Genomic DNA, 21,843 nt, shown 5'->3' on the forward strand with positions numbered 1-21,843 from the left:
GGGTTTGGATCTTATCCAAACCCAATTAGAGTTCATCTAATTACATATTTAAGCACATGTTCATTAAAGGCATATTGTAAATTACCTTTGTTGTGTGATGGGTATTTTCGTACCCTAGTAATTGTAACAGCATGTATTTAATGGGAAGCCCAATACCACAGTCGGCTATTGGGAATTCTGCAACTCTCGTCTCTCTCCCATTCGGTGCTTGCTCTTGTGTATGAAATAGGGAACCATGATTTCTATCATGGTATCATAGCGTCAGATCCAAGCTTAAGGATCTCTTCCTTCATCTGGTAAAGCTTCTTCCCATTCTTCTTGTCTTCAAATCATTTCTCCTGTCTTCAAATCGAATCATTCAAAATAACGTGTTCATCTTGTTCTTCCTTCTTACATAGTCCACCGTATTTTGCTTCCAAAAACTTGGATTTCTTCACGTTATCATATTTTTGTTTCACTGTTTGCTGAACAACCTTCTTTTCATAGCCTAACTGTTCAGGTTTCCTGTTTCTCTATTTTTCTTCACGTTATCATATTTCTGTTTCTCTGTTTCCCTCTTGCCTTATTGTTGCAAGTGATCTTATATATTAACAACACAAATAATCACGCAAGATCGGATTCACATCATTTGATCTTTGTGTGATTCCAAGGCTTGAATAGGATCACATCAAATGCTTTTACAAGTTGACTGCACATCAGATTCAGATCTTGAAGTGATCCCAGGTCTGTCCTGATTAACTAATATCACATTAGTTAATCATTCTCTATATTCTTCCTCGTTTTGCACTGCCTGTTTATATTCCCTCATATTCTGAAATAACACACGTTAATTTCAAAGTAACGTGCCTCTTTGATTAAATTCTAATTCAGAACAGGTTCTTCTTACCGCATAGTTCTGTTTTTTGCCTCAGTTTTATCATACAAGTAGTAAAAAAAAGGCTGACAACAGAATTTTCTGATATTAAGTTCCTGTTCTGATTTTCATTAGAATTCAATCGCAATTGGGTCCTTGTTGTAAAGCCATTTTCTTATTTCTTATCTCTTCTTATTTTTTGGTTTCGATAGAATATGGACTCATTTTTTCACTCTCAGTCTGATCGTTCCTCAAACTTTCTTAGTCAAATCGTGTCTGAGAAACTGAACAATTCCAATTTTCTAACTTGGAAGAGACAAATCATACCATTCATAAGAAGTCAGGACCTTTTTGGACATCTGGATGGTTTTGTTCCTGTTCTTCCAGAGTTCATACCACAAGAAGAAAAGAATGGTGAGGGAGATCTTTCTATTACCTATGTCAGAAATCCAGAATATGTATCCTGGATGAAGTGAGATCAGGCGTTGGTTGTCTATATCACTTTTACGTTGTCACAAGAAGTGCTTGTGGCAATTCCAGATGACTGCTCCGCAATGCAATTATGACATCGATTGGTTCAGACATATTCTCAAGTTTCTCAGGCCAGAATATTATTTTTGAAGAAAGAGTTTCAAATGTTGAGAAAGGCCTCCATGACTGTCATGGAGTACTTGAACAAAATGAAGACCATTACAAATCAGTTGGCCATCGTGGGATGCACAGTTAGTGACAAAAATATGGTGCAACAAACTTTGAGTGGATTGGGATCAGATTATCATATGATGGTTACTTATTGTGTTTGTCAAATTTACCTACCTTTGAAGATCTTCGTGCCAAGCTTTTGCAGTATGAGATGACCTTAAAGAGATTTTCTAAAGATATTCATTCTCAAGGTGGAGCACACAATGTTCTTGCCACAAGAGTTGCGTATGGGCGAGGACGTGGTAGATATGATTTTCGAGATAGAGGGAGTCAAGAAAGAAATGGATAAGGAAGTCGTGAAATATTACCTACACCTAATATTCCTCCCAGTGGACAAAGGCAAAAATCAATACCGACCTGTTTTCTATGCAATAAAAGGAGGCATATCAAAGCAAATTGTTGGTTTAATCCTCAAAATAAAGGTAAACAGCCAGAGACAAGCAAGGGGTCAAATAAATTGAAGAACAAAAACGAAGTCAAGGAGTTGTTACTCTCTGCTCTAGCTGAATTGAACTTAAAACAAAATGATCAGGGCACTTAGTATGTCGATTCTGGTGCAACCACTCATGTCACTGGTGATGTTCGTAAGCTCCTAACTCGTGTTCTCTGTGCTGGTAAAAATAATATAGTCACTGGAGATGGGTCTCACCATCGTATTTCTCACATTGGAAACTCTGTCATTCCTATGTCTACTTCTTCCCTTGCTCTTTCAAATGTCATTTATGCTTTGAATATCAAGAAAAATATTGTTTCTATCTCTAAGCTTGTTGATGGCATCAATGCCTTAGTTGAGTTTACTCCTTTTTCTGTTCGTATCAAGGATCTTCACACGAGGGAAACGTTTGCTGAAGGAAACCGACAATGAATATGTACGTGTTCCAAGAGAATCCTTCCACTTTGAAGCTCACATCATCTTCTTCAGTTTCTTCTAAAAATGTTTTGTCTTTCTGAGTGCAATAAGCCAAGTCTTTGGCATGGTCGTTTGGGTCGTTGTTGTAGTCGTTTTATTGAAAAGCTTGTTTCTAACATTCTTATTCCCAAGGCAAGTCTAAGTTTAAATGTCGATGATAAGAAATGTTCTAGTTGTCTTCAATGTAAGAGTCATGTTCTTCCATTTCATTCTATTAATAAAAAGAGCTTTAGAGCCTTTTAAAATTATTTGTTCTGATGTTTGCGGTCCGGCTCCCGTTCCCTCCATGTCTGACATCAGGTATTATCTCTTTTTTGTTGATAGCTATTCTCGGTATACATGAATTTTCTTTATGAAATGTAAATCTGAAGCATTCAAGTTATTTCAGAATTTTCATTCATTTGTTCAAAACAGGGTTACCGGAAGCGCCTAGCTAAAAGGGGAAGCGCGCTTCCCCGAAGCGCGCTTCGGAAGCGCGAAACGTCGCGCTTCCGAAGCGTGGGGGGAAGCGTCCCCCTTTTTTGGGAAGCGCATCCCCCTTTAATGGGGGACGCGTTTCCCTTTAATGGGGGACGCGCTTCCCTTTAATGGGAAGTGCGCTTCCCCCACGCTTCCCCCTCGCTTCCCCCACACTTCCCCTGTTTTTTTCAATTTTTTTGTATTTTTTATTTTTTATTTTTATTTTTTTCGCTTCCCCCTCGCTTCCGAGACGCTTCCTATGTCGCTTCCGAGACGCTTCCTATGTCGCTTCCGAAACGCTTCCTAGGTCGCTTCCGAGACACTTCCCGAATCGCTCCTAAGTGGTCCCACGCTTCCCCGCTTCCTAAAATTTTGAAAGTGCCTCGCTTCCCGCTCCCGCTTCCCGTATCGCTTCCTCAACTGGCAACCATGGTTCAAAATCAATTATCTGATAATATCATTTGTTTTCAATGTGATGGAGGGGGTGAATTCTCCTTAAATGACTTTATTAAATTTCTCCAGACAAATGGAATACGTAGGCAGGTGTCTTGCCCTCATACACCTCAACAGAATGGGATTGCTGAACGCAAGCATCACCATATTGTCGAGAGTGCTATGAGTATGATGCATGATAGTAACCTTCCAGTTACCTTCTCGGCAGAGGCCTTTCATTCAGCCGTTCATATCATAAATCGATTGCCAATGAATATCTTGGAAAACAAATCACCCTACCTTTCCTTACATGGTGTTCATCCAAATTATCATGATTTGCGAGTATTTCGGTGTGTGTTATGTTCATGTTGACAGTTCAATGCGACACAAGTTTCAGGATAAGGCCTTGAAGTGCAGATTTGTGGGGTATGTTGATGATTATAAAGGGTACATGTGCTGTGATCTCGTGAGCAAGCGTATTAAAATATCCAGGAATGTTGTATTTGATGAATTGAATTTTGATCACAAGGTTGACAACCTTCCTGAAATTGAAGTTTATCACCCCTGGTTGAACTCTGACCTCTTCTCTAGTATTGATGATGTTTGTCCTTCAGAATGTAATCAAAGAGATGAGGGAAACATGTCTGATGTTGTACAAACGACTCAGGAAAGTGTCATTTCAGATCCACTCTTGCCTCCCGAAAGGTATAAAGGCATTGTTTACTCTCGACGTGAGAAGGGGATTCTTCTTAATTCTAATCAAGAGATGAATTCTTCTTCTGCTTTTGTTCCATCCTCTGCTCCCAGAAGATCCACTCGACCCCGATATCCTATTGATAGATGGGTAAGCTATGAGAATTTCACTATGGATTTTCTACTCTTCTTAACCTCTTTAGGTAAGGAAGATCAGCCCACGACTTTCTATAAAGCAACAAATTCTAAGCGATGGATTGAAGCTATGAATGAAGAAATGGAGGCTCTTCATGAATGTGGCACTTGGGAGATTGTTCCCAGACCGCATGATCGAAATGTAGTTGGGTCCAAATGGGTGTATAAAATAAAGTATAAGCCGGATGGTACTATTGAGCGATATAAGGCTAGGCTGGTTGCCAAGGGATTCACCCAGGAGCAAGGACAAGATTATGATGAGTCCTTCAGTCCGATTGTAAAAATGAGCACTATTCGAATCATACTATCATTGGTTATTGAACATCAGTGGATTATCAATCAACTGGATGTAAAAAATGCATTTCCACATGAAACTCTAAAGGAGGAAGTGTACATGGAACAACCCACTGGGTATGCAGAAGGGAACTCCAATGAATATGTGTGTTGATTAAAGAGAGCTATATATGGTTTGAAGCAAGCCTCTCGATCTTGGTTTGACAGTTTTTCTCTTGAAATAGAGAAATATGGTTTTAGTCGTTCGCTTCTTGATCACTCTCTTTTCATATTCAAATGTAAAGACACAATTACCTTATTATTGATATACGTAGATGACATAATCATTACATGTAACTCTGATGAACACATTGAGCAGGTCAAAGAACTCCTGAACCACAGGTTCAAGATGAAAGACCTTGGTAAACTGCGATATTTTCTTGGAGTAGAAGTTGACAGAACTATTGAAGGCATGACACTTACCCAACATAAGTATGCTATTGATGTTCTCAGCAAAGCAGGCATGAAAGATTGCAAGCCTCTAAACACACCCAGTGTACTTCATCAGAAACTCAGTTCTCGAGATGGCGATTTGTATGAGGATCTTACAGGATATCGCAGGATAGTGGGGATGCTTCAATATCTCATTTTTACTCACCTTGATATTGTCTATTCAGTCAATCAGGTATATCAGTTCATGCATGAACCGCGTATTGGACATATGGAAGCTGTTAAACATATTCTCTAATATTTGAAGGAAACTATTGGGGATGGTCTTTTGTACATAAAGAGTATGAATGAACATAACATGCATGAACTTCTTGTTTACACAGATGCAGACTGGTCTGGAGATCCAGATGAGCGTAGGTCAGTGTCAGGATATTGTGTCTTCGTTGGCCTAAATCTTGTCTCTTGGAGCAGTAGAAAACAAAGGGCTATTGCCAGTTTGAGCACAGAAGCTGAATATAGATCAATGACAGCTGCTACTGCTGAAGTAACATGGATTAAACATTTGTTGACAAAAGTAGGAAAATCAATATCTAAATGTATTCTCTTATGTGACAATCAAAGTGCCATCAACATGTCATTCAATCCTATCTACCACAGCCATGCCAAGCATAATGAAATTGATTAACATTTTGTAAGACAGAAAGTCGAAGAGAATGAAATTGAACCAGAATTCGTTTGTACTACTGATCAAGTTGTTGACTTGTTTACCAAAGGGCTTATCAAGGACCGATTCTGGATGTTGAAAGGCAAATTGTTCATGGTTCAAAACCATATACAACTTGAGGGAGGATGAAAAGAAGCGTGTATTCATGACTGGGTTTGGATAAGATCCAAACCCAATTCGAGTTTATCTAATTACATATTTAAGCACATGTTCATTAAAGGCATTAATGGCATATTGTAAATTACCTTTGTTGTGTGATGGGTATTTTCGTACCCTAGTAATTGTAACAACATGTATTTAATGGGAAGCCCAATACCACAGTCGGCTATTGGGAATTTTGCAGCTCTCTTGTCTCTCTCCCATTCGGTGCTTGCTCTTGTGTATGAAACAGGGAACCACGATTTCTATCAGCTTCCCCAGACCTTGGGTTTCATGTGCTGACCCAACATTACTGTTTATGCAAACAAATGTTTTACTGTCATATAAACTGCATGGGTTTGGACCAAGCTGGATGTTACTCTTTCACCGCTGCTTTCTTTTGTCTCAAGTTCACTTGTTGTCATTCATTTGTATTTCCATTATTCACATCTAATATAAATCATGGTATTAAAGAGGTCTACTTTGGAAATAGACATCTTAAACAAATTGAATTGCACTTGGTGATCATATTTTCATGCTTATTTTTTATTCTTGCATTTACCCATGTTCTTTTCTTTCTATTCTCCTATTCATTGGGCAACTTTAGCCCATAATAAAGAGGAAAATTCCATTTAGGGGCCAATCTTTTACCTGTAATTCGAAAAATGGGCCACACTTTTCTGAAATTTCAGATATGGGCCTAATTTTTTCTGAAAACAGTCAGATAGTGACCTCAGGTCAACATCTATCATCTTGGAAAATGTGATTCCTTTTTGGTTTCTTATATTGTCCCTTCAAAATTGAAAAGTCATCCTCATAAAAACAGAAAAGCTAAACAGTATGAACTCTTAATGCTGAAGGTCACTGTTGTAAGTTGACTGGTGATTTAACCTGAGTTAAAGGCCAATAATAAATGCAGGCCCTTGTTTGGCAGTTTCCAGGAAAACAGAGGCCCATATTTGGAATTTCAGAAATGTGAGATCTGTATTTGGAATTAGGGGCAAAAGGATGGCCCATAAATGAAATTTTCCCAAACAAAAATTCTAGGTAGCTGCTGCATGTACAGGAATAACTGCTGTAATTATTGAAATTTGGGATGTGTAAATTGCAGGATTAATTGGTGATGTATAAGCCTGTTCTTGTTAAGAATCACATACCAGATCTAGATTCAGATCCAGAGTCCAGATATAGGCACCTGACGTTTTAGATCATGCTATATTTTTTGTGTTTTGCATATGTTTATTTTGTTACTTTAGCAGTTGTTGTGTAAGGGTTGGGTCTGTTTGTAATGTGTAATATTAGAGCAAGAGTATTATGGTCACCATAATATATAAGAACATCATAGTAGAGGTCACCCAGCCCTAATCAATTGCTGGCTGGGACATTATTGCAGTCAATATCCTCTCTTTTCTTCTTCCTCTTGCTTTCCTCCTTGTGCTTCTTCCTCTTGCTTAACATGTGGCACTGATCCTAAGGCTATTTTCACATGGCGTCAAAGCAGTACTACAGGTGAGTCTCATCAAATTTATGCGGCTGCTTCCTTCTTTTCCTTTTTCTTTTCCCTCGTTTTCCTTTTCTTTCTCCTTTGCTACAATGCCATCTGCTCTCAATTGTATAAAGGGTTTGCCACAGATGAATCCCTCAATAATTTTCTTATGGACTATGACTTTTAAGTCTGCAAGCCTTTCCAAGCTATGTTAAAAAGTAATGGTGAAGTGGGCCACCTTGCCCCAGTCCACTTTTTATCTCGAACTGGAAATCATTTGTCCAATTTATCCTACAGAGCTTGAGGCTGAGGTAATAAGTTCCTTGTACCATGCTAGCCATTTTGCACCAAAGCCCATAGTCTCAATGTTTGAAAGAGATTCCCAGCTGATGGAGTAGAAAAATTTCATCAAACCAACCTTCAATATAAAAGCCAACATCTTTGTGATATTATTCAAGTGGATAGTCTCATTCTCTACAACCCCACATTCCTGAATATGCTGTCCCTGGATAATGGCATTCTCAATTGATGATATCAGATCCTTTAGTCACAAGCTTTTCTAACGAGCATTAATGAAGCTCTATTAAAAAAAAACTTCAGCATCTTACCATTTGCCATAAAACTCGCTCAAAAAATCCATCAGGCATCCTCCTTATAGGAGGATAAAAAATGCTTGTAAAATTCTAAAGTGAAACCATCTGACTTTGAAGTGACCAATCAGCTTCCTTAACTTCAACATAAAAAGATTGGCATCCAATCCTGAAACTTGCTTTGCTGTAAACCTCTGAAAGATCTGGCCATGTATATAGCCCCCTCATCATCATCCACTTTAAGGACAACTTCATAGTATTTGGATATTTTTGTTACTAAGCTATCACCTTTCACATATACAGATATACTCTGCTTATATTAGCAAACCGAATTCTGTTAAATCTTCTTTGTGAAGTAGAGTAATTTAAAAACTTGGTGCTTTGATTCCCAGAATTGAGCCAAAATACCTTGGCCTTTTGCTTTCATTTTAACTCCTCACTTATACGCCATTCCTTGATTTCTCATATTAGGTCTCTGATCTCATTCTCGTTTTGATCCATCCTAGATGATCAACATCTATGAGCCCTTGTTGTATCATAGATAGCTCATATTCTCCTGTTCCCATTTATCTAGGGGTGACCATTGGGTCGGGCCGAACTCGCCCGATAACGGGCCCGTAAAGCCAGATTAGTCGAATGAGTCATCGAAAGCCTGACCCTATATTATCGAAAGCCAGATTGTCTGCGACCTGCCAGAGAGAGAGAGAGAGAGAGAGAGAGAGAGAGAGAGAGAGAGAGAGGCCTGGCCCCAAATTCCCAAAAAGGGCATGAAGCCAGTTGAAATCTGTAAAGGGAAGAGGGAGGGAGGCCATTCACCTACCCTAGAAAGGAGAGAGGGAGAGACATGTGTCTCTCTTTCCTTTTCTCGTGTCAGATCATTGCCAGGGTATTCTTTTTTTTTAAGTTTTGGCTGTAAAGGTGTAGGAAAAGGCATACTTTTTTTCAAAATTTAAAAAGCATTTACTTATGCTTTTTCCATTGATAGTAAGGGCCTGACTCAGGCTGGGACTCAAGCTTGACCCTGACCCTGACCCAATAAGATATTGGATCAGGTTCGGTCTGACTTTTTTCTAGCGGGATCCTCATTTTGAGGCCCGACTCGGGCTGAGTATTGTGAGAAATCAGATGTGGGAGTCACCTTACTATCGTAGCAAGAGATAGAGAGAGAGGTAAGAGGGAAGAGAGAAAAAAAATGTTGGGCGGCAATAATGTCTTCTCCCCTTTCCATTGATATTTATATGTTGTACGAGTGGTACAATACAGTACAATAGTACAATACAGTACAGTATGCTGTACAATACAGTATAATACAGTACAATAATACAATACAGTACAGTATGCTGTACAATACAGTACAATACAGTACAGTAGTACAATACAGTACAGTATGCTGTACAAGTGGTACAATACAGTACAAAAATATATTCATTTACATATACATATTTAACAGCCTCCCTCAAGTTGAGGATGATCTTCAATCATGCTCAACTTGCCCTTAAGTAACCAAAATTGATGACTAACCAATCCTTTGGTGAAGATGTCTGCTACTTGGTCTTCTGATCTGACATACGAAGCCTCAATTTCTTCTGTTTCAATCTTTTGTCTAACAAAATGCTGATCAATCTCAATGTGCTTCGTGCGACAATGATGAATAGGGTTAAAAGAAATATTAATGGCACTTTGATTATCACATAAAAGCAGAGAGGAAGAGATAGGTTCATTCAACTCTTGAAGAAGATGCCGTACCCAAGTGACATCAGCTGTCCCTGCTGCCATTGCCCTGTACTCTGCCTCAGTGCTGGATTTAGCAATGGCCTTTTGTTTCTTACTACTCCAAGTGACAATATTTGGGCCAATAAAAACACATATGGCCCGTTGGCTACCCTTACATTTATCAATATGATGGAATCCATTGCTACCCTTACACCTAGTCAATTGTAGCCATGTTTGTTTTTGTCAAAAAAACATGATCTAACAGTCGATTCCTATCAAATGGACCACTGAGCACATCTACAATGTCGAATTTGCAAAAGAGGTATGGGAATTGTCTAGTTCACCCTCTAATTCTCATGTTCTACTGGGCCTATATATATATATATATATATATATATATATATATAGAGAGAGAGAGAGAGAGAGAGAGAGAGAGAGAGAGAGAGCTTCTAAACAGTTTGTCCTCAACCAACCTAAACTCTTCTAAAAGACATAGTTGCATGTGTTTTTTGCTTAATCTTATCTATAGATGCATTCATCATTGCTTATTCTCTAGAAGCCATGCTTTGGATCAAATCAATTCGATGAGAAACCTTAATTTCTATTTTTTCAAGTTTTGGTGCAATATGAGCCATCGATTTCTGGGCTCTCTAAATACGCATCTAAACACAAAAAATGCCTAACTAAATACATGTTTTCTACTAAGTAAGCTATAGAGAATATGTTTACGAGTTTGGATTAAACAAACACCAAAAACTTTGTTCTTTGAAGCTGTTTAGAATGATTTAGGAGATACTCATTACATTTTTTATTTTTTAAAAAGTAATAAGGTGCTAAAGTTTACCTAAGAATTGTGTTTGACTTTTTGTTTCTTTTTAAAGTAAATGACTTATCTCTACTTTTAAAAGTAACTATGTATTTCGAAAAATGCATTGCGTCCAAGTGTGTTTTGGTCATTTCAATTAATTGAATGATACTAATATATAAATTGGTACAAACCACCATAGGGCTGAACTGCTTATGAACTGGGCATTTGACACTTCTTTTTTTGAAATCTGACCCTGCAGATGTGTTCAGCATGGTCCACTTTCTAGGAATCAACACTTGGATGATGTCTTTCTGACAAAAAATCATGATTCTCTGAGCCTTAAATTTACAAGATTTGTGGGATGTTGATTTGCTGAACCCCTAAAAAAACCTGCTTACAAGTTGTAATCAGACAATCCAGTGAGCCAATCCCAACATAACCGAGTCTGTAAATCATTTTTCCAAAAAAAAAACTGCTGAAAACAGCCTGTTTGTAAACAGTTCTAATATATATATATATATATATATATATTTGTGGGTAAATATTCGCTACTAAAGAAGGTAATGAACTAATGCGTAGAAATCACTCTTAAAAATTTCAATTTTTTGTAGATCAAATGTTACGGATGTGATCTACATGGTTTGTTTAGTAGGAAACTTGTTTTGAATCATGTGATTATGACAAGTAATTAGGTTTTTAAAGGGGTCCAAAAATTAACGGCCCACAATGTAAAATTTTATAACTCAAAAGATCACAATTTTACATAAGAAACACATGATACAAAGCTTGATCCTTAACAAACAAACCATGTTGAACACATCTATGTGGTTAGATTGAGTCGATATACCTATGATTTCTAGCTCATTAGTTTCGTACCTTCATTAGTAGCCAATATTTTCCCTATATATAGTGATGCAGAGCAGGCCCAGAACATCCCAGGCGCCCAGATCCAACAGCACGCATAGTTCGTCTCGGGTCCGGGTCCAGACCCGAGACCTGGATCCAGCCAAAACACTTTAAATAGGCTGCCTAAGGTTTCGTGAAGGGAGGACTTTCAGAATTGCAGCAGCTGTCCCTTTCTTTTCAGCAGCAGTTTCCTTTTTCCTTTTCAGCATATTGTTTTATTCCTCTTTGGTCTTCTTTCAGTCAGCCTGTTTTCTTTTCACGTTGAATTCAGCCAGACCCCTTGATTGTTTTAGTTTTTGTTTTTGTCCTTTTGTATTTGTTTTTCTTCCATCTGAGCATTTATTTATTGCAGCAGCCTCCCATTAGCCTCATACTTTACTGTTTCCTTTTCTTCCATGTTATTTCTTTTCACTGTTTGATTAAATTGTTTTTTTTTTAAATAAAGCAACCACCGTTCTTTCTACGGTGATCCTTATTATTATTCCTCTGTTATCGTTTCCTGTGGGCCTTTTATTTTTGTTTCATGTGGCAGCAGTCGTTATTATCCATTTTCCCACGTTATTTCTCATTCTTCATTGTAGTACGTTACTTTTAATAATGGACTTAAGGAGGATCGATTGACCTGATTCCCAGCGTCATACTTCCATTGAGTATTTTGTGGTTTCACGACTGTTGTGCATTGGAGAACCATCGTCAATGTCGGCACCCGACAGCCAACATCGTCAGCCCCACTTAACGTGACTGCTTCCAATTCCTCGCTACATCACAGCGATCGGAACATCCAATCTCCACACTGCCTAACTTGCTGCACCCAAGTGCATCCCGGGGTCCGATCTCCACGCTGTGTCAAAGAGTGTCATCACAACACATTAACGTGAAGGCCACGGTTCCCTCACTGCATCATATAGGAGGGGAGGGGGCGCTCAACCAAAGGAAGGTCCAAAATCTACAGCTGATAATAATCGACGATGTTCCTTCTCTAACGATCGAGTTTTTCATTGATCGTACTTTACATATTGGCTTTTTATCATTCATTTGGTGAGCGACATGTTTTGGATTATGAATTTTCGATGTTTAGATGCGTCTTTGATAGCTCTAAAAATCAATGGCCCACAATACTTTGTATTGTGAAGTTTTAAATGTATTGTAGGCCGTCAATTTTTTATGTTTCGGAAAACATGTCTATATGTGTTAAAGTCTTCATGTAAAACATATTTCTTACTAAATAAATTATAAAGAACAAACTATATGTGTTAAAGTCTTCATGTAAAACATATTTCTTACTAAATAAATTATAAAGAACAAATATATGAGGTCTGAACGATGAGATGCTCAAGCATTGGAGAAGGGGAGTTGTCCGATCATCTTTGGTTGTAGATTTTGGACCTTCCTTTGGTTGGACGGTTCCTCTTCCCTATATATAGGGTTACCATTAAACCTATTAGGTTTAATATTAAATAGATTCAACTTTATGAAAATAGCTAAAACACCCTTAAAATATTATCATTTTTTAAAATGTAAGGTTACTTTTTTTGGCATTATAGATCTTTTAAACTTGGAGGGAATTGAAAAGTCAGAGTCAAACACCTTTTCCAAAAAAAAACCTTATGAAGCTATCAAAGTTATTTTTTTCACTTAAAAAAGTAACCTTGCACTTTCAAAAATGTCATTTTTAGTGTGTTTTAGTCATTTTTAGAAGGCTGAATCCATCTAATGTTAAACCTAATTGGTTTAATGGTAGATTAACCCATATATATATATATATATATATATATATATATATATATATATATGGCTCAACAAGCTATGGAATTGCCTGCTCTTAAGCGACTAGCTAACATATACTGCTATCTACGATATCTGATGAAATGAAATGGGGATCTTCGAAACACGAGCTTTGATTAACAAGAGCAAGTGTCAAGAATGACACTAAAGCATAACCCTTAAAAAGGGTATAACTGGAAACAAAATAAAAATAAAAATGTATTCTTTATTGATATGAAAAACCAATTGCTTAAGAAGCATTGAAGTGAAATACAAGAGGGGCTGCACCCCTTTATATACACAGCTGAAAGAGGACTCAATAGAGCTGTTGGGCACAGTCCAACAACTCTATTTAGAGCTGTTGGAATGTGTCAGTCCAACAGCTCTATTGCTAGTCAAGTCTGGACAGGACTTGACTAGCAACAGTCATTCTAGTTCAAACTGAACTAGATGACATAAAGACAAAAAATAAAAATAAAGGAAAAAAAATACAGAAAAGAAAGAAATTAAAAATGTATTTATATATATATATAATAATATAATATTATTATATATACATATATGTACAGTTTTACATTTTAACACTCCCCCTCAAACTTACGGTACAATAAGCGAAAGTTTGTTTAAGAGAAAGTGAAATCGGGGAGCAGCGAGAGGCTTTGTAAAGAAGTCTGCTAACTGATATTCTGAAGTGACATATGGCAGATCAATTATCCCGTGTAGATATTCCTCTCTGACGTAGTGACAATCCATTTCGATGTGTTTGGTGCGTTCGTGGAATGTTCTGTTACTGGCAATGTAGATCGCACTTTTGTTGTCACAACACATTTGTGAAGCCTTTGTTGCTTCAACTCCCATGTCAGCAAGCAGTCGTCGGAGCCAAACTACTTCCATGGTCGTGGTTGCCATGACTCTGTATTCAGCTTCGGTGGATGAGAGAGATACCTTCTGCTGCTTTTTACACCTCCACGAGATTAATGATTTCCCTAAAAAGACACAAAAGCCAGTGGTTGAGTGTCTGTTATTGGGATCACCTCCCCAATCAGCATCAGTATATGCAATTAAATCAAGAGAAGAGGAGGAAGATAAGAAAAGTCCTCGTGAAAGAGAGGACTTGATGTATCTGATAATACGCATGACTGCTCCCATATGAACAGAAGTAGGAGCATGTTGAAATTGACTTGCTGTATGAACAGCATGTGCTATATCTGGTCTGGTAATGGATAGATAGGAAAGTGCCCCGACAAGCTGTCTGTAAGGAGTAGGGTCTGCAAGAAGTTCTCCATCATCAATCTTCATTTTAACATTAACAACTTTTGGAGTGTCAACTTTCTTATCATCAGTAATACCAGACCTGAAAACAATATCAAAAGCAAATTTAGTCTAAGATAATAAATATCTTCTAGGAGAATAAGCAACTTCAATGCCTAAAAAATATCTCAACAAGCCCAAATCAGTCATTTCAAAATGAGATTTAAGAAGTGTTTTGATTGTTTCAACTCCCTGTTTATCGCTTCCGGTGATGATCATATCATCCACATAGAGAAGAAGCACAATGATCCCTGCATCAGAATTCTTAATAAACAAAGCAATGTCAGTTAAACAGAATTGAAAACCAATATCAATCATAACACGACTAAACCTATCATACCAAGCTTTTGGTGCTTGTTTAAGTCCATAAAGAGCTTTTTCTAAGCGAAGGACTTTACCCTTAGGAATACTTAGACCAGGAGGGGGTTCCATATATACTTCTTCAACTAGCTTTCCATTTAAAAAAGCATTTTTGACATCCATTTGAAAAATAGACCATTTTTTGATAGAAGCTAAGGCAATTAAGGTTCGGACAGTAGTCATACGAGCCACCGGAGCAAAGGTTTCTTCATAGGCTTCTACATGGAATATTCAAGATCTTCCTCCAGGGAAGAAAACTATAGGATGTCGATGGGTTTATAAAATTAAAACCAAGAGTGATGGTACTCTTGAAAGATATAAAGCCCGTTTAGTAGCCAAAGGTTATGCTCAAGTGCATCTAATTCAACTTTCATGGCTTCTATCCATTTGATATCATTTTTTGCTTGAAAATATGTGGATGGTTCTTCATATGAGTGCATTAATGCAATAACTGCCCTATATGTGGGTGAGAAAGACTCGTATGATACAAACTTTTCTGGAGGCCTCGAGATTCGGGATGATTGTCTAGTTGGAATGTTAGAATATTTCTCAAGTGCACATGGAGTATTAGACTCTTGTCGCCTGGAATATTGAATACTAGTATCTCTATGAACTTCTTCATTTTCAACATTAAGATCAATAATTCTTGGATCATCATCAAAGTTACAATCAAGGTCATATTCATCAGATGTTGATGTTAGATCTAGCAAAAAGGAGTACTCAGTGACGTCTTTTAATTTTCTAAAATCAAAGAAGCTCTCCTTTTCAAGAAAGAAAACATTTCTAGACACATATAGTTTATTATTTTTGAAGTCAAAACATCTATAACCTTTCTGGTTTTCAGCATATCCTAAAAAAGCACAGGGAATCGCACGAGGGGAAAGTTTATCATTTTTGTCAGTAAATATGAAACATTTGCACCCAAATATTCTTAATCTAGAGTAGTCTGGAGAAATGTTCATAAGTTTTTCAATGGGAGTGATATTTTGTAACGAAGAAGATGGCATCCTATTAATGAGATAGGTGGCAGTTAAGGCAGCTTCTGCCCAAAAGTCTTTAGGGACTTGATTTGCTATTAATAAAGTTCTAGTGGTTTCTATAATATGGCGATGTTTTCGTTCTGCCAGTCCATTTTGTTGAGGTGTATAAGGACAAGATCTTTGATGTGTGATGCCATGCAATTTAAGATAATTTTGAAAATCTGTGGATAAAAACTCTCCCCCTGAATCTGTGCGAAAAATAGTAATATCATTTTGAAATTTGTTTTTAACCATATTATGAAAAGTTTGAAAGTATGAAAATACTTCAGACTTATGTTTGAGAAAGTACATCCACGTATGTCGGGAGAAATCATCGACAAAAATAACATAGTAAACAAATCCTCCTTTAGAAATTACTGGTGCAGGACCCCAAACATCCGAGTGTATTAATTCAAGTGGTCTTGAAGAGAAAAAGGTTCTGTTCTGAAATGGTAATCTTTTCATTTTGCCGAGAATACAATCTTTACAATCAAATGATTCAGAGTTACAAAATTTCCCTAGATTTGGAAAATGTTGGATTTTGGCTATATGTGGGTGACCAAGTCTCTTATGCCACAGTTCCAACTCTATTTTTTGAATATTATAACAAAAAGCTTTCTTCGGCATTTCCAAAAAATCCATGTAATAGAGTCCTCCTTCTCTATGGCCTTCCCCAATCAGCTTGCCTGACTGGCGATCCTGTACCCAACAACCATGAGAAGAAAAAGAAATATTACACCCATAATCAGAAATTTGAGATACAGATAAAAGATTTAAATTTAATTTGGGAACATGTCTAATTTCTGGAATAAATTTTTTTTTTGTTTTATAAATTTTTTCAAAATCTCCTATTCCTTCTATTTCAAGAGAAGTCCCATCAGCAGTAAAGACCTTTGACACACTTGTTTTATTTTTAACACATTTGGATAGACTTTGATTATTTGGGGTCATATGAAAAGATGCACCAGAGTCAAGAAGCCAAGAAATTTTACCTAAATCAGAAAAAGATGAGGCTGCTGCGCCGGTTGAAGCTTCAGATGAGGAAGAGGCACCTTTGATGAGAGGCTGAAGGATCTCCATTAGTTGGGCCAGGGAAACTGGTGTATCCTGATCTTTAGGCTCCGATCCAGCAATTGCAGCTCTTTTTTCTCTCAGCTCCTTAAGTTTGGGACATTGTGGCCTGTAGTGTCCCGGTTCATGACAGTGATGACAAATAACTTTCTTCTTATCATAGTCACCATTTTGTCGGTTAAAGTGAGGAGGCCTATATGATCGAACATGATTCCCTGGTCTAGACACGGCTAAAACGGAATCATCTTCAATTTTTAAAGAACCTTTCCGGAGACGATTTTCTTCCATTGTTAACTCTTCAATAGTTTCAACAATAGAAGGAATTTTTCCCCGGTGAAGTAGGGCCGATTTAGTGGTTTCAAATTCCGGCCTTAATCCAGTGATAAACTGGTAAAAATGTTCAACATCGAGTTGTTTCTGACGAAGCTCGATGTCTTCGGCACAATGCCACTTTGGTTCTAAAAGGGAAAGTTCTTCCCAAAGTTCGGACAACCCATTGTAATATTCACGAATAGTTTTGTCTCCTTGTGTCATCATTCGAACTTTTTCTTGGAGGTTGCACACGTGTGCAATATCTTTAAGGGAATACATATTCTTAAGGTATTCCCATGCCTTATCGGCATGATCAAATTTGGCAAGACTTGAGCATTTTTTAATGTCAACGCTATTGATAAGCCATGACATTATCTTCGCATGAGATATTCTCCATTCTTTCCATTTCTTCTCGTATGAGGCAATAGCCTTGATTTTCTCTTCTTCCGATAGAGGGACGTCTTTATCTCCCTCCTTTTTAGTAAGAGATAGCTTAGGTTCCGAATCGGAACCATCCACAATCCCCCATAAGCCTTTTCCCCATATATGGTGCTTCATGATTGAAGCCCATGTTACATAGTTCGTATCACTTAGTTTCATAGGCATGATGGTGACTTTATCATTGTCATCCATCGATTACAAGGAGAGAAAGAATAGGGATAGAAGAGAAACAAGAAGGAAAATGAGAAAGAAAGAAAAAAAAAAAACAATACAACAAGATGTGAAATCTTCTCCAATGAAGTGATAAAACACTTCTCTTCAAGTGGCGAACACTTTTGCAAACGGGCACGGAAACCGAGACAGCTTTTCCTCAAGATTTAGTACTTCCGCGGCTCTGATACCATGAAATGAAATGGAGATCTTCGAAACACGAGCTTTGATTAACAAGAGCAAGTGTCAAGAATGACACTAAAGCATAACCCTTAAAAAGGGTATAACTGGAAACAAAATAAAAATAAAAATGTATTCTTTATTGATATGAAAAACCAATTGCTTAAGAAGCATTGGAGTGAAATACAAGAGGGGCTGCACCCCTTTATATACACAGTTGAAAGAGGACTCAATAGAGCTGTTGGGCACAGTCCAACAGCTCTATTTAGAGCTGTTGGAATGTGTCAGTCCAACAGCTCTATTAAGAGCTGTTGGACTGTGTCAGTCCAACAGCTCTATTGCTAGTCAAGTCTGGACAGGACTTGACTAGCAACAGTCATTCTAGTTCAAACTGAACTAGATGACATAAAGACAAAAAATAAAAATAAAGGAAAAAAAAATACAGAAAAGAAAGAAATTAAAAATGTATTTATATATATATATATAATAATATAATATTATTATATATACATATATGTACAGTTTTACATTTTAACATCTGATACATCCAGGGAATGAACAAAGTCTACGGATGTCAATGGAAGCAGAGAAAGCACTTACAAATGCAAGGGTATCACGCAGTAGATCCCAATTCTGCCAAGGAAGGAGCACGAAATTGCATTATGGTCTAAAATCCCTTCATTAAGAGTAGCAACTAGTAAAAGAGAATAAAATAGTCTTACCCAAGGTTGTAAGTATTGTATCGTTACCCGTATTGGTCGGGCCCAAATTAAAACTGTATCATATCATAAAATATCGCAAATTTGTAATAATTTTTTTTAAAATCAAGAAAAATCAGAAAAATTTAGCAAAACATTCATAGTAAATCTAGTAACTACACTACGAATCAACTGAGCACCACTGGTGTACTTTCTCATTAGGCTCAAAACCCATGCATGTTGTCTTGGGTGTATCAGACAAATCAATTGACTTCAAAAACATAGTTTCTTTGGGGCAATAGACAAAGAAATTTATCAATGTCTTTGACTTTGTGTCTATCCACCCATTTGTCGTGATGCTACACTCAGTTTCTCTCTATAATTGCTTCATCTCATCACAATATGCCTTTATTTCTTTCACATTAGTATTTACAACTTTTCCTCTCAAGCATGATATAAAGGTATTTTATATCAAGGCTCGATGCTAGTTACGTCATCTGTCATGACTTGAAAATAAAAGAAATTTGTTGTATTGAAAGAAATGCAGGCATCACTGAACCATCTCACGACTGCGACATTCATCTGCTCGACTAAATGTTGAGGAGTCGTAGTAGTATGAATGTCGGGTTGTGCCCCAACAGTAGTCCTAGGAGGGAAAAAATTCCTAATAGAGCCTTTATCTCTACATCCTCTCAAAGAACTCCTTCCTCTTTTTCTTTCTCCTCCTCTTCTTTCTCCTTCTCTTCTTTTTGTGTCTGCGTCGGCACTACTACCAGCACCAGTCACACCTTTCCCCTTCATTGCAAAACTTCCTACTTCTGATCCTATGCTAGGGGTTGTAGGATCGGAAGTAGGGAGCTCATCTTTGTAATACATATCCTCTTAGGGCTCTACATATCCTATTTTTGTCTTGTTCATTTATTTCTTGTCCTTTTTCTCTCAGGCCATCAAGTAATTGTTGGCATTGTCATTTCACGACATCCGGCAATTTTCTTGACGTGCATGCAACAACATTATGATGTGTTCCGGCTAAATGATGCTTCAATCGAGAGATCCTACCCAAAAAAGAATTTTGGCAATAGTTGCACTTGATTTCTAACCGGTTTTCACTCGTTACGTGAGTGCCCCATAGCCATGCCGGATCCTTTGATGCTATCTTCCCTAAAAAAAACTCAATAAGAAGCAAAAAATAGGGATTTTTTAGCTTAACCCATTTCCTTGGGTGGAAAAATGGTGGAAATGCACTCTTACTTGAGAAAATCACAAAAGCCCTTTTCCTTGCACACGAATCGGCCCCCAAATCGATCTCATGGCTTCTAGGATGCGTGGGTTCCCTTTTAACAGCCTCTAAAAAAATGGAGAAGTCTGCTCTCAAGAGGCCTTTAAAATCCAAAATGTAAAAAGTTTCGGGTCTTTTTTAAGTGCGCTACACTTGATGTATCGTACGATACACCCGATACGGGTACGATACACACTCATATTACAATACAAGCGTATTGTATTGTATCGTATTTCCAAAAAGTAACATTTCGTATTGTACAACACTGGTCTTACCAAAGATAGTTTTTATATTAGGTCCTAACCACCCTAATAGGATGCATGACAAATGAGCTAAGGAAATAGCCTAACAAGATTGGCACAGTGAAGAGTGACATGTCCTGCATCCCAAATGCTGGTACAAAACAGATGCGATGACCAGACAGCGCTACACCTCAATGAATGGAGAAACAGAAAAAAATGCCATCCTTGTATAGATGGAACTACTTGATGATGGTGATGAAACTGTTGGGATAAGGTATTGTAGCATGTAATGAATAAAGAGTTGTAGATTCTACCATAAGTTTTTTTTTAGATTTGGATCTTGCCAATATGGTATATATGGTGGAATGCTCAATCGATAAAACTGCTTCTTATGTATCCAAAAGCTTCTTCATTTTCTTTTCTACTGCTGAAATGATTCTGTTTTTTAAGCCTACTTTTTTCAATTCTCTTTATGATTTTCCTAAGAAAATAACAGGTTTTTTCGCTCTGGCAATTTTCATGAAAATGCAATCGAATCATCTTTAGCCATTCCCACATTATCCCAGTTGCTCACAAGTACAATCTAAGTGGAAACTGGGGTCTCTAGGTACAGTAGAACTTTCATAAAGTAGTTGCAGCTCCAAATTGTTGCCCATCTATGGATTCTAAATTCTTGTAATTGTAGGGTATTTTTGGTCCTCTTCCAGGTTTCATAGATGGCATTTATGAAATACGAATGTAGAAAGATAGGTACCTTAATCTCGCTAGAACCTAAGCCCTCTGCATTTATAACGACATTTATGTTCCTAAGCATTTAAATTTCCATTTACATCTTGAAGTGGTTAAAAACGCATATAGTGCACCCAGAAAATGTATAATGTTACCTTTCTTCAGTAGTCTCTCAATTTTGTACTGCTTGTATATTGAAATTTGTCTGAATTGATTTTCAGGAGGAAAAAAGGAAAATGGTGGCCTCTGCATTTGCGGAGGACCAAACAGGCAGCTTTGCAACTCGGCTTACAGTGGAAGACTTGAGATACTTGTTCATGGTATGATGCTAGCCTGTCCAGAGCTCCTTTTAATGTTAATACCGGATATGATTAATAGGGAAAATTGTTACTTCATGTAAAATGAACAATATTTGATCAGGATTGATCATTTTTGTGATACCACATTGCGTCTGTATGTATTGATTGTAAATGTTTCCTGCTGATACTGGAAAATATACGGAAGCACTGAGAGTTTGGTAGGTCTCATGTAAAGGTTCTTATTCAATGCCCACTTCAAGCTTGTGCACCATGTTTCTCGATATTTTCCCGTCAAACTGTTGCCCGTATAACGCACGTTATTGCGTGAACAAAAGGATTATATCCCACAATTTCACTTGGTGCTGGTCTATGCTGAACATGTTCATTTCTTCTGCTTTGCCTTCCTTCTTCGATCCTGGTGCTTCACGCTCGTGCACATAAGGAACTTGCGTGGATGCATGTAAATGTTTACACTTAGGTCGATTGTCCATCTTGCGTATGTGCATGTCACAGGCCTGTCCCTTGTGGTACTCACGTCTTTCGAGATGAATGAGAAAACCGATCCAATCAATGTAGCTGCCGAACTTGGATCTGCT

At 37.5% G+C, this 21,843-nt stretch overlaps 1 protein-coding gene across 2 annotated transcripts in view; it reads left to right on the top strand.

Annotated features, from left to right (window-relative positions):
* The window catches only part of LOC149832353 (helicase-like transcription factor CHR28), a 77,767-nt gene extending 56,252 nt beyond the window's left edge, over positions 1-21,515 (top strand). For both annotated transcript variants that reach the window (XM_090014470.1, XM_090014469.1), the window contains exon 13: positions 21,170-21,515. In XM_090014470.1, the coding sequence (XP_089870596.1) occupies positions 21,170-21,274 (105 nt within the window). In that variant the 3' untranslated portion in view covers positions 21,275-21,515. The remainder of the gene's footprint in view (positions 1-21,169) is intronic.
* The last annotated feature ends 328 nt before the right edge of the window (positions 21,516-21,843 follow it).

The sequence above is a fragment of the Nuphar pumila genome, chromosome 7 (assembly GCF_984573655.1).
Source record: "Nuphar pumila chromosome 7, dmNupPumi1.hap1.1, whole genome shotgun sequence".
NCBI classification, from domain to species: Eukaryota; Viridiplantae; Streptophyta; class Magnoliopsida; order Nymphaeales; family Nymphaeaceae; genus Nuphar; species Nuphar pumila.